The 11947-nt window shown below is 39.6% G+C and overlaps 1 protein-coding gene across 1 annotated transcript; it reads left to right on the forward strand.

Moving 5' to 3' along the window:
- The first annotated feature begins 6338 nt into the window (after window positions 1–6338).
- On the forward strand, window positions 6339–7229 carry LOC128592411 (vomeronasal type-1 receptor 90-like). The gene has a single exon (XM_053600340.1). The coding sequence runs from the start codon at window positions 6339–6341 to the stop codon at window positions 7227–7229; it is 891 nt and encodes a 296-aa protein (XP_053456315.1).
- Window positions 7230–11947: the final 4718 nt, after the last annotated feature.

An 11947-nucleotide genomic window follows, 5' to 3' on the forward strand; every position in this document is an offset into this window, starting at 1 on the left:
TGCCCTGGAGGTCTCAGGGATTGGACTTCTCAGTATCTCAGTCACAGAATGCAAAGGTTCCTAACTCCTCGAGACATGTGTTTCATCTCCTGATGGGTCTAAACCATTTTGGGTAGTGGCTGCATATGTGTATCATATTTAGGGTCCCAGGAAGAATTCCTACAAAATAGAAAGAAAGAATTTGGCTCCTAAAGGATTTTGCTCCTTTCATCTGCAGCTATAAGAAATACTTTTATCATATGTAACCTGAGATAGAGCTTGAAACCTAAGACTGAGAGACTGGAAGTCATGGAGTACATGAGCAATACACTTGAAGCCATATGCTCCATGTAAGAACAGACCTAGTGATGAGGGTGCCTGTCACCATCATTAAAGAGAGAGGTCACTTAGAGCCTCCGTGGACACATGGGAAGCACCAGAACAGAAGCATTACAGAGTGTGAAAGGGGTTTGGGCTGATTTGATCTTGGGATCAAAATGAGAGAATTTGTTATCATCTACATGATTATGACCTTTTTGATTCCTGAGACAGATGTGATAAGGAAACCTATGGAAAACTTTGGCTGGGCGTGGTGTCATGCATGTAATCCTAGCATTCTGGAAAGCAGAAGTGAGCGAATTGCTTAAGCTCAATGACCAAGAGTTCAAGACCAGGCTGAGAAAGAGTGAGACCTCATTTATACTAAAAATAGAAAAACCAGCCAGGTAGTCCCAGCTGCTTGGGAGGCTAAAGCAGGAGGATCGCTTGAGCCCATTGAAGTTGCTGTGAGCTACAATGATGCCACAGCACTCTACCCTGAACAGAACAAAGAAACAACCAAACAAACCCCTCAGAAAAGTTTTGACCACAGCTCTCCCCAGATTGCTATTATCCAGGAGAGAAAAAGTAAAATTAAGAGGCAAGTGCAATATTTCACTGGGGACTCCATGATCCTCTGCTCCCTAGTGAGACATTGTCACCTTTCTGTGGATGCTAAAATTGCAGGCCTACAGAGAGATGAGCTAATGCCAACCTTGGCTTAAAACTATGCATGTTCTTCTCAGGTGCACTGAATCCTGCACACATCTGTCTGGGTAAGTGCCTCTTTACTCTGCAGATCAGAATCAGTGGGCAAGTTGGGTCCCATGCAAGGTAAGGGCTGAGGTGACTTGGGTCTAATAGTGAGGTTCTTACCTTGGATGAGCCACCCACCTGTAACCATCACTCATGGCTCAAAGCATTGCTTTCTCTACGGTGCAAGTGCAAGTTTTCTGTTTATGTATTTAGTCCTTAAATTTAGTGACTCATAAAATTAGTGGGTTTCTTCATAAGAAATACTCAATGAAATAATTTGAGATTCCTATTCATTTATCAGACTAAAATACATTCTTTTACTCACTATATCTGTTCTCAATGTGCATATTGTTAAGTTATTTGGTTTTATTGGATTCAAATATTACTAACTTCATATTCATATTCCTCAAGGAAGGAATCAGTTTTAATTCCAGAATTTTATTAAGCATATTTGGGTTTGCTTCTCTCATCTTTATGAATTAATTCAAAACATTATTTAATAAGTTTCTTCTGTAGTTTGGGTAACATAAAAATTTATATAAAAATAATTTTATTTTATTTAGAAGGAAATGAAGTTCTTTGTTCAAAACATCCGTTCATAAGGTGAGTGTAACCTTACATTCCTATAATATATCTAATAGCATTTTTTTAATGAAGATACATCTTTATCTGGTTTTAATTTCACAGATGAAATTAATAGTGTGCCACTTATGCATGTTCTCTATTTCAAATAAAAGACAGTGAGTATCAGGCTGCATTGTTTAAAAAATAAAGAAAAAAAAAGTGATGATAATGTTGATTACCTTTTCCTGGCTCCCAGAGACCAAAGGTTTAATCTCTTAGCTCTGCTGAAGAGGTAGATGATGACAGTGATGATGAAAATGGTGAAGTGACATGTGTGTCTAAGACATGTCTAAATGGTAGATATAAATCATAATATTCACACATCGTCTCAGCCCTGAGAGCTGTGCATGATTATACTCTCGCTGAGATGAGAAAAGAGCTGTGTCTTTCCTTCCTGTCTTCATGCTCAGTCTGTCCATCCACAAAGGCATGGGTGCCCAAACTTGCACTCTGCTCTGCTGAAGGGTTGCCTCTTTCCCGTCTTCTGTTTACACACTCCACTTCTCTCCTGACCACTGGCCCTGCTGCCTTGACCTAGAATTTTTCACTACTTTGATGATGCCATTTATTATAGGACTGTCTACCATTTGGATCATTGCAAGATAGGGAATGTCTGAAATGACTCATTCCTTGGTCAGGAAAGCACAGAGAGTCTTAACTACATTAGCTCCCCCCTGGAAGAAAACTCAGGCTTCAATCTCAGCTCCTGGTAGTGATCTTTAAAAACAAAGCTTAATTTTTTTTTCAATATGTCTTACTCCACGCAAATTTTTGTTTCCCTGACCTGCCCACTTAGCCTTTCCCCAAGGTGACCCCTCCAAATGTGATGTATTTCAGAACCTTCTTCTATGTTTTTCAACCTGTTATTTGTGTCATTACTTTTTTCTTTGAGACAGAGTCTCACTATGTCACCCTCAGTAGAGTGGTGTGGTGTCACAGCTCACAGCATCCTCAAACCCTTAGGCTTAAGCGATTCTCATGCCATAGCCTCCCAAGTGGCTGTAAGTATGGGGGCCTGCCACAATGCCTAGGTATTTTTTTTGTTGCTGTGGTTGTCATTGTTTTTAGAAGTCCCGGGCCGAATTCAAACCTGTCGGCCCTGGTGTATGTGACCAGTGCCCTAACCACTGAGCTATGGGTGCCAAGCCAGATTTGTGTCTTTACATTCAGAGCTTCAGGTTTCCTTGAGGGCAATAAAATGCGATTTTGGAGCTAGGCATGTTGAGCAAGCCAGGTGCCATTTCAGCATCTGTCATTCCCGAGAGCCATATTTGAAGAGAGTTTCCTAGCGCATCCTGCTGATGGAAAGAGTTTCTGTTCTGATCTCTTAAACTATGCTGCGCAAGTCGGATGTAAATGTGATGCAGCATGGCTGGGTAAGGATATGCTAACAGCACGTCTTTTAGCTGGTTTTGATGAAATACTTATATCCTCCAGAATGTTTTCTTCTCTTTTCTTCTTCTTTTTTTTTCCCCGAGACAGAGCCTCAAGCTGTCATCCTGGGTAGAGTGCCGTGGCATCTCAGCTCACAGCAACCTCCAACTCCTGGGCTTAAGTGATTCTCTGGCCTCAACCTCCTAGCAGCTTTGTCTAGAGGCACCCACCACAATGCCCGGCTATATTTTGGTTGTAGTTGTCATTGTTGTTCAAATCCTGGGTTGGATTTGTGTATGTGGCTGGCGCCTTAGCCACTTGAGCAATGAGTGCCGAGCCACTTTTTTATTTTAATTATTTTTTTCTACTCCTCCAGAATGTTTTCTAATAAAATAACAGAAATAACTACACACCTTTCTTTATAACACTTACATAAGATATAAAAATACACATATGCGCTGGTTTGTGTTTCACTTATGCAGTTGTTGAGATACACAGAATGTGGAGACCACTGAATGATCAGAGCCCTACTTTCTATTGCGTCTCCTGGCAATCCACGGGAGTTAACTGAAGGCATATCCATTAGCTCATCAGATTGTACCATTTTCTTGATCAGTTCTCTTCCTTAGAAAAGGAAGATTTTTTTTAGTAGTTTTGAAGCAATCATCCATGTAAGCCATGATTTCCTGAATACTTCAAATTCATGGCTTTTGCACTCTCCTACCTTTTTGTAAAAATTTATATTTGTAGGAATGCAGTCCCCTAAATAATGGTGAAAATAATATATTCCTTTGCTTCAGTTTAAAAGTGGTTAAAACATGCGACTTGACTAGTTTTAAATGCTGTGTACTAGCACAGCTCAATGATAGAAATAATATGAGAGCAGCAATTGTAAAATTTTTATTTAAAATTTTCATTTTATAATTTATCTTTCCATCATTATTATATTATCTACGTATTATTGTTGTTATTATTAACATTGTTATTATACGTTTTTTGAGACAGAGTCTCACTCTGTTGCCCTGGGGTTGAGTGACATGGTGTCAACATTGCTCACAGCAATAATTTTATTGTTTGAAAACATTATCAGTATATAATTTGTGACATGGATTAGACATACAGAAATAGGTACATGCTATTTATATGTACACAGAAGACAAAGGAGTCTGCTTAGCATTTTTTGCTTAGTGAAAATGTTTGAGACCCTTGAAGTTGGAGACTTCTGGACAACTAGATTAACTGTTTTCAAGGAACATTTTCAGATATTCTGAATGTGTACATGGAAAAAATTGTATTACTTCGTTCGATCAATACTGTGGAAAACGATTAGTATTTCTACTGCTACTATTCAGTTTTCATTTTAGATCTAAATTTTCCAAATGTATTAAGCCAGGTATCCATTTAGGCTCTGAATTCTTCTTCTTCTTCTTCTTTTTTTTTTTTTGTAGCGACAAAGTCTCACTCTATCACCCTAGGGTAGAGTGCTCTAGCATCACAGCTCACAGCAACCTCCAACTCTTGGGCTTAGGTGATTCTCCTGCCTCAGCCTTCTAAGTAGTTGGGACTTACAGGCATCTGCCAAAACGCTTGGCTATATTTTTGTTGCAGTTTGGATGGGGCAGGGTTTCAACCCACCACCCTTGGTATATGGGGTTGGCACCCTGCCCACTGAGCCACAGGCTCCGCCCTAGGCTCTGAATTCTTAAATGCTACCCGTGTTCATGATTCCGTAATATTTCCACTTTCTCTTAGTCGTTTACATCATAGAAATCCCCTTAGTAGCTGTGAAAACAACTTAGCCTTACTTCCTTGGTTTTCAGATGATAAATGAATATATGTCTGGACCCATTCTATAATGTTATGTATCTCCTATTTATAAGGCTCAGGATAAAGCTCATTCCTATCTATATTCCATAAGGAAATATTCCAGGTGTAGTTCCTTACAAAATTCTGTAGTAAAATTTTACACTTGGGTCCTATGACTTGGGAGTTATACAATTCAAAGGAGAGATGAAATCTTGGACATCTTTAGAGAACCATTTTCATTCGGTTTTTGGCTAAGATCAGGTCTGGAGAACCATCTTTCAGGGATGGAGTAAATGTCTACCTTCTAATTAACCTTGAAAAGAATGACTGTAAATCTATTTTAATTGTGGCTGTATTTGCTATCTGGTGCCACATGACCAAAAGGGGAAAGAGAAAAATTTTGATGCATTCTAGTTAATGACTAATAACTTTGCTCAGTTAAATTCATTTTATTTTCTGGTATGAGGACTAAAACTATTCACACTGTATATATAGTTCAGGGATTAACACAAAGACCTAAAATATCATGTGAGTCTTATGAACAGAGATTGTTAAATGAATCTGTTATTTTGATAGTTATTTCTCCTTTATTATTTTGGCAGGGACAAAGTTAGAAAATTTTTAAAAGAACTGGATTAGCACTCTCAAATCAGATGTATGAAGAACTTCATCATCATCATAATAATAGCTGACATTTCTGTAGAGATCATTATGTGCCAGAAAGGCTTCCATGTTGGGCACATATATTTAATTATTTTACACTAATAATGTACCCTGGATCTAAGTAATATCATTTTCTATATTTTACAGATGATATAAGTGGGGCTCAGGTCACACAGTAAATGGCAGATCCCAAATGTAGATGAATGCATTCTGACATCAGAGCCTGTACTTATCAACACCTGCTCTGTTATGTACTGAAGATACTTGTCTGGCAATGAGCAAACCAGAATAAACACAGCATTGGTCTGTGTTTAGCTTGACTAGCCCAACTGTTACTGTGTGCTAGGCTATCTTGTTGACTTTGTTTTTAGGGAGGGTCTTATGTGATATTTCCACTTTTCTGCAATCTTCTTCATTTGAATTCACCAAAAACTATAGAGCTCTTACTAAGTACACAGCACTTTATCAAGATAATGTAGACACAAATAAAGACATTGCCCCTGGCCATGAAGAACTAAAATAGAAGGTAAAAATAAGGAAATGATCTCCACAATATGAGGCCATCTTTAATGTGGAGAAAACCTCACACATGGAGGGGGCCCAGCGATGGCATATATAATCCACCGCGGTTAGGAATTGGTGGGATGAGGAAGGGAGTGGGCGGCTTCCGGGAGGATGTGGATTTTGATGATGGCAGTGGTGTTGGCTGAGGTTTTGAAAGGTGGTAATATTTGTGATAAAGAATTTCTCTTGATTTTCTCCTCAGACGTTTACTATATCCTGCTTTCGCTCATAAAATGAATGAAAACACATTTTACATGTTTATTGTGGTAAAAAACGCGGTTTTCTCTGAAGTGGGCACTGGGGTCTTAGCCAATGCCGTCCTCCTTCTCTTCCACATCCTCACATTTCTTCTCGAGCACAGGCCCAAGCCCACCAACCTGACTATTGCTCACTTGGCCCTGATCCACTTATTCATGCTGCTGACTCTGGGTTTCGTGGCTACAGGCATTTTTGGGTCTTACCACTTTTGGAGTGACATCAAATGTAAGACAATTATCTACCTGTACACGTTGATGAGGGGCCTGTCCATTAGCACCACCTGCCTGCTGAGTGTCCTCCAGGCCATCAGCCTCAGCCCCAGGAGCTCCTGTTTGGCAAAGTTCAAACGTAACTTGTCACATCACAGCCAGTGTGGCTTTCTCTTCCTATGGGTCTTCAATATGTCTATTACTGGTCGCTTCTTACTCTCCACTAGTGCCACCCCCAATGTGACTTCATATGGTCTTATGTTTGTTGCTGAATCCTGCCAATTCTGGCCCCCAAATGACTTCAAGATGTTTTTCACACTGTTCACCTTCCGGGATGTCTTCCTGATAGGGCTCATGGCCCTCTCCAGTGGCTACATGGTGACTCTCTTATTCAGGCATAAGAGGCAGTCCCAGCATCTTCACAGCACCAACCTTTCTCCAAAAGCAACCCCAGAGCAAAGGGCCACCCAGACCATTCTGCTGCTCATGGGCTTCTTTGTGGTCATGTACTTTTTGGACTGCATTTTCTCCTCAACAACCTTGTGGTACAATGACCCAGTTCGCCTTTGTGTCCAGATACTTGTGGGCAATGGCTTTGCTGCCATCAGTCCTTTGGTGCTAATCAGTACTGAAAAACGAATAATCAAGTTATTAAATCTACATTGGAAACGTCAGTAATCGTTTATTCTGTGGTGGATAACCTCTGATAAGTGGAGCCAATTAACTGGCTTCAAAATGAATATTTGCGGCGTGCAGGATGTGCTCTGTCAGTTAATTATATTATAAAGAGTTATGTTCTTTCTGTTAATCCTATGGATTTTGGTCCATTTGGCTGGCAAGTGCATAAGAGGTCATTTAACACTACCTGTCTGACATAGCAGAGAGCCCAGGCAGACCTATGAGGTGGTCTCCCTTGTCACGGCCTGCCTGTGCTAGCCCGTGCTACTTCCAGAGACTTGGTGGTTTATCTTGCTTTGTAAGAAACCTCTAGTCTTAATGATCTGTAATTAGCCTGACTAGGTACAGAAGCATTTGTTTTCCTGGGTTTATTAATTCTCTCTTCCTAATCCTCTTTGAAATGGCTTACTCCTTTCTATTTCTCATGCTACTGCAGTATTTAAATAATGTTGGGAGCTGTTGAAGATCAAATTTCATAAAGTCTTTGTATTCACAGAGTATTCACCCCTGAAGATTTGGGTTCATTTCCTATCAGCTGACACTGATGGCATAACACTGGCTCATCATGATTTATTTTCATGACATTTCCTCCCCAGTGACAGTGTTAGATTTCTTACCACCCTCAGTCACAGAATGCCCTGCCTGCTTCGACCAAAACGTTGTCCTTTATTTGCAGGATATGCATTCCAAATAGTCCGATGAAGGATCTGTATTAATCAACCCCCTAATCACATATTATGCCGTCTAGGCTGGGAAAACATATTGAATAACATATGCAAAAGCAAGACGGTCCACTCTCGTGGTTCCTCAAATATTGAATAGATTATGCTCCTTTTTTCCAAGTATAGAAAATCGTATGAGCTACTTTATATATCCCACTTACATTACCACTTATATTTATATAAATTAGAATTATGCTTATATCACAGTGCTGGAGTATTAAGCAAGGCACTATATGTAATGATCCATCAACCACAAATTTAGGACTAAATATACTGGGGTTGGCTCAGCGCCTGTGGCTCAAACGACTAAGGTGTCAGCCACATACACCTGAGCTGGTGGGTTTGAATGCAGCCCAAGCCCGCCAAACAACAGTGAGGGCTGCAACCAAAAAAATAGCTGGGTGTTGTGACGGGTGCCTGTAGTCCCAGCCAGCAGGGAGGCGGAGGCAAAAGAATTGCTTGAGCCTATGAGTTGGAGGTTGCTGTGAGCTGTGATGTCACAGCACCCTACCCAGTGCTGGTACCCTAACCAGGGTGACAGCTGGAAGCTCTGTCTCAAAAAAAGAAAAAAAAGAAAGAAAAAAATATATACACACTGGGGTTATTTATTTATTTATTTTAGAGATAGTCTTGCTTTATCGCTTTCAGTAGAATGCTGTGGCATCACAGCTCACAGCAAATTCAAACTCCTGGGCTTAGGTGATTCTCTTGCCTCAGCCTGCGGAGTAGCTGGGACTACAGGAGCCTGCCACAACACCCGGCCCTTTTTTTGTTGTAGTTTGGCTGGGGACAGGTTCAAACACTCCATCCTTGTTATAAGGGGCCATTGCCCTACTCACTGCCACAGGTGCTGCTCTATACTGGGGTTATTTTCATTAGATATCATAAAGTAGTGTAGCAACAGATAGGTGGAATATTCCTATTTTGTTTTTGCCTTCCAGTGTGGTTTCTTAATTTTTGAAGCCACAACATCAGCCTTCCTGATAGATAATGCATTTATTTCGTTGTTTGGTGCTGACAGTGCCCAGCCATTAGCAGAGATGGTGACATATTACACAGTCCTGGATAATGAAATTTCTCCATTGCTCTAGGCATGTGACTAAATGAAATGAACTTGATCTGACAGAGGCCCATCAGATTCTACTCTGAATCTAGACTTGTCATCTTTTTATAGGTGACAATAAAATTACAGCCTTGAGAGAGATAAGCTAATAAACCCCTTTCCTTTTAAACTCTGTCTCAGCAGCTCTGTCTTATGCCTAGTGAGCATATAAGTGCTCATCATTCCTCCTATTTAGAACCAGTGCCTGAATGAGGCTCCAGACAGGCAGTAAAAGGAGCCACAGTGTGTCCATTCTTGACATCCTGGTGGTAGTTCCAGATTCGCCACCCAAGCTCTGACCATCACAACACAAGTGATTGCTTTATCGATAATGCAACGGGAGAACATTTCTAAAATATTTAGACTAATTTGGTGAATCAAATGAAAATCACGTGAAATAGCTAGTTGAGGTAACTTTTATGAATGCATTGTTTTTATTAGAAACCAAATCACAGATCCAAAAATTTCAAAGAACACTATACAGGATAAGTAGCAAAAATACCCACCAAGGCCTATCATAGTTGAACTCCAGAAAATCAGACAAATAAAATCTTGAAAGTGGCCAGAAAACATCCCTTTAACTGTAGAAGAGCAAGGATGAGAATTACCTGACACTTCCCGTCAGCAACCACGCAAGCGTGACGAGAGAGGGGGGAGGTATTCAGAGAAGAAGTCCGCCACTTAGAATGCTGTATCTAGACAAATTATCTTTCAAATAGAAGGAAGAAGAAATAAAGACTTTCTCAGAGAAAAATATTAAGGGAAGTTTTGCCGATATACCTGGCTTGCCAGAAATGTTAAAAGATGTTCTTTGGAGAGAAGGAAAATGGTACATACCAGAAACTTGGATCTGCATTACAAAAGGAAGAAAAAAGGAAGAGTATAAGAGAAGGAATAAGTGAAGGTAAAATAATTTTAGTTGTTCTAACAAGTAACTGCTCAAAATAATAATAGCAACAATGCATATGATAACTGAGCTTATCTACAAATGAAATTGAGAGCGATGATGCAAGGGACAGGAGGAACTAGGAATTCTTTAGTATCGTTATTTGTATCATCTGTGAAGCAGGATAGTGTTATTTGAAAGTGGACTTGGATTAGTTGTAAGTATATATTATAATTTTTTGAAGTATAATTGATAATCTAAAATGGAGAGATCATGGCATAAAATAAAATGCCAGGTTTGGCGCCAAAGCCCAGTGGTTAGGGTGCCAGCACACACACCATTGGTGGTGGGTTGGAACTTGGCCCAGGCCAGCTAAACAACAATTGCAACAAAAAATAGCCAGGCATTGTGGCAGGTGCCTGTCGTCCCAGCTACTTGGGAGGCTGAGGCAAGAGGATTGCTTGAGCCCAAGAGTTTGAGGTTGCTGTGAGCTATGATGTCATGACACTCTACCAAGGATGACATACGGAGACTCTCTCTCTAAAAAAAAAAAAATGCCAAATTAAAACCACAGAAAAGAGAAAAACACTAGAAGATTAAAATAGAAACAAACAATGGTCAGGATTAGAAAATAGTAACAAATATGATAGACATTAGTCCCACTATGTCAATAATCACTTTGATAGTCAATGGTGGAAAGGCACCAATTAAAGAACAGATTTTCAAAGTGTGTCAACAAGCAACACCCAACTATTTATTGCTTATAAGAAACCTACTTTAAATTTAGATTTCAGAAAAATTTAGATTTATGTAAATGCATGGAAAAAATGATATGATGCTAACACTAATCCAAAGAAAGCAGGGGTAGCTCCATTAACTTCAGACAGAGTAGATTTCAAAGCAAGGAAGGTTGTCTGGGATAAAGAAGGCAACTACATAATGATAAAGGAGGCAGTTCTCCAAGGACACACGACAATCCTGAACATCCATACACCTAACAACAGAGCATCAAAATGCATGAGGCATGCTCGGCGCTTGGTATGCATGGTAGCTCATCGGCTAGGGTGAAGGCCAAATGCACTGGGGCTAGAGGGTTCAAACCTGGCCCAGGCCTGCCAAACAATAAAGACAACTACAACAAAAAAATAGCCAGGCATTGTGGTGGGCGCCTGTAGTCCCACCTACATGGGAGGCGAGTCAAGAGAATCACTTAAGCCCAAAAGTTTGAGGTTGCTATGAGCTATGATGCCACAGCCCTAGTGGGTGACATAATCAGACTCTGTCTAAAATAAATAAATAAAAAGATGCACATTTAAAAAATTAAAACTATTGGGCCTTGGCGTGTGCCACACCTTTTGAGGGCAAGAGGATTGCAAGAGGGACTTTACCTAACAAATATAATCAGTGTAACCTGGTTATTGTATCCTCAGTAAATCCCCAACAATAAAAAAAAAATTATAAATTGTGAAAAGTCCAAAAAAAAATTAAAAATAAAAAGAACCAAAATGCATGAAGCAAAAACTAATAGAATTGCAAAGAAAAATGGATGAATTCACTATTGTAGTTGGAGACTTCAATATACCTTTATCATTAATGGACAGATCCAGCAGGCAGAAAATGAGGACATAGTTGAACTCAACAGCACTACCAAACAAACAGATGTAACCATTATAAAGCCATTACAGCATATACAAAATCTCCTCAGATTCACGAGGAATTTCACCAAGATGAACCACATTATGGGCCATAAAACACACTTAACAATTAGTAAGTGTAGAAATCATACAATGTATGCTTTCAGAAGTACTGGAATTAAGACAGAAATCGACTGGATTAAACAACACACTTCTAAATAATACATAAGTGAAAACAGAATTTACTTAGAAATTTAAAGCGATTGTAACTAATGAAAATTAAAAATCAACTTAAAAATTGTAGCAGTTAAAAATGGAAATAACTCAAATGTCCTTTAAGGTGCACATTAATGAACAAATAGTGGTGTTTTAAT

This window comes from Nycticebus coucang, chromosome 8 (genome assembly GCF_027406575.1).
Source record: "Nycticebus coucang isolate mNycCou1 chromosome 8, mNycCou1.pri, whole genome shotgun sequence".
NCBI lineage: Eukaryota > Metazoa > Chordata > Mammalia > Primates > Lorisidae > Nycticebus > Nycticebus coucang.

Coding starts and splice junctions, on each gene's coding strand:
- LOC128592411 (XM_053600340.1), top strand. CDS start 6,339: ATGTTTATTGTGGTAAAAAACGCGGTTTTCTCTGAAGTGGGCACTGGG.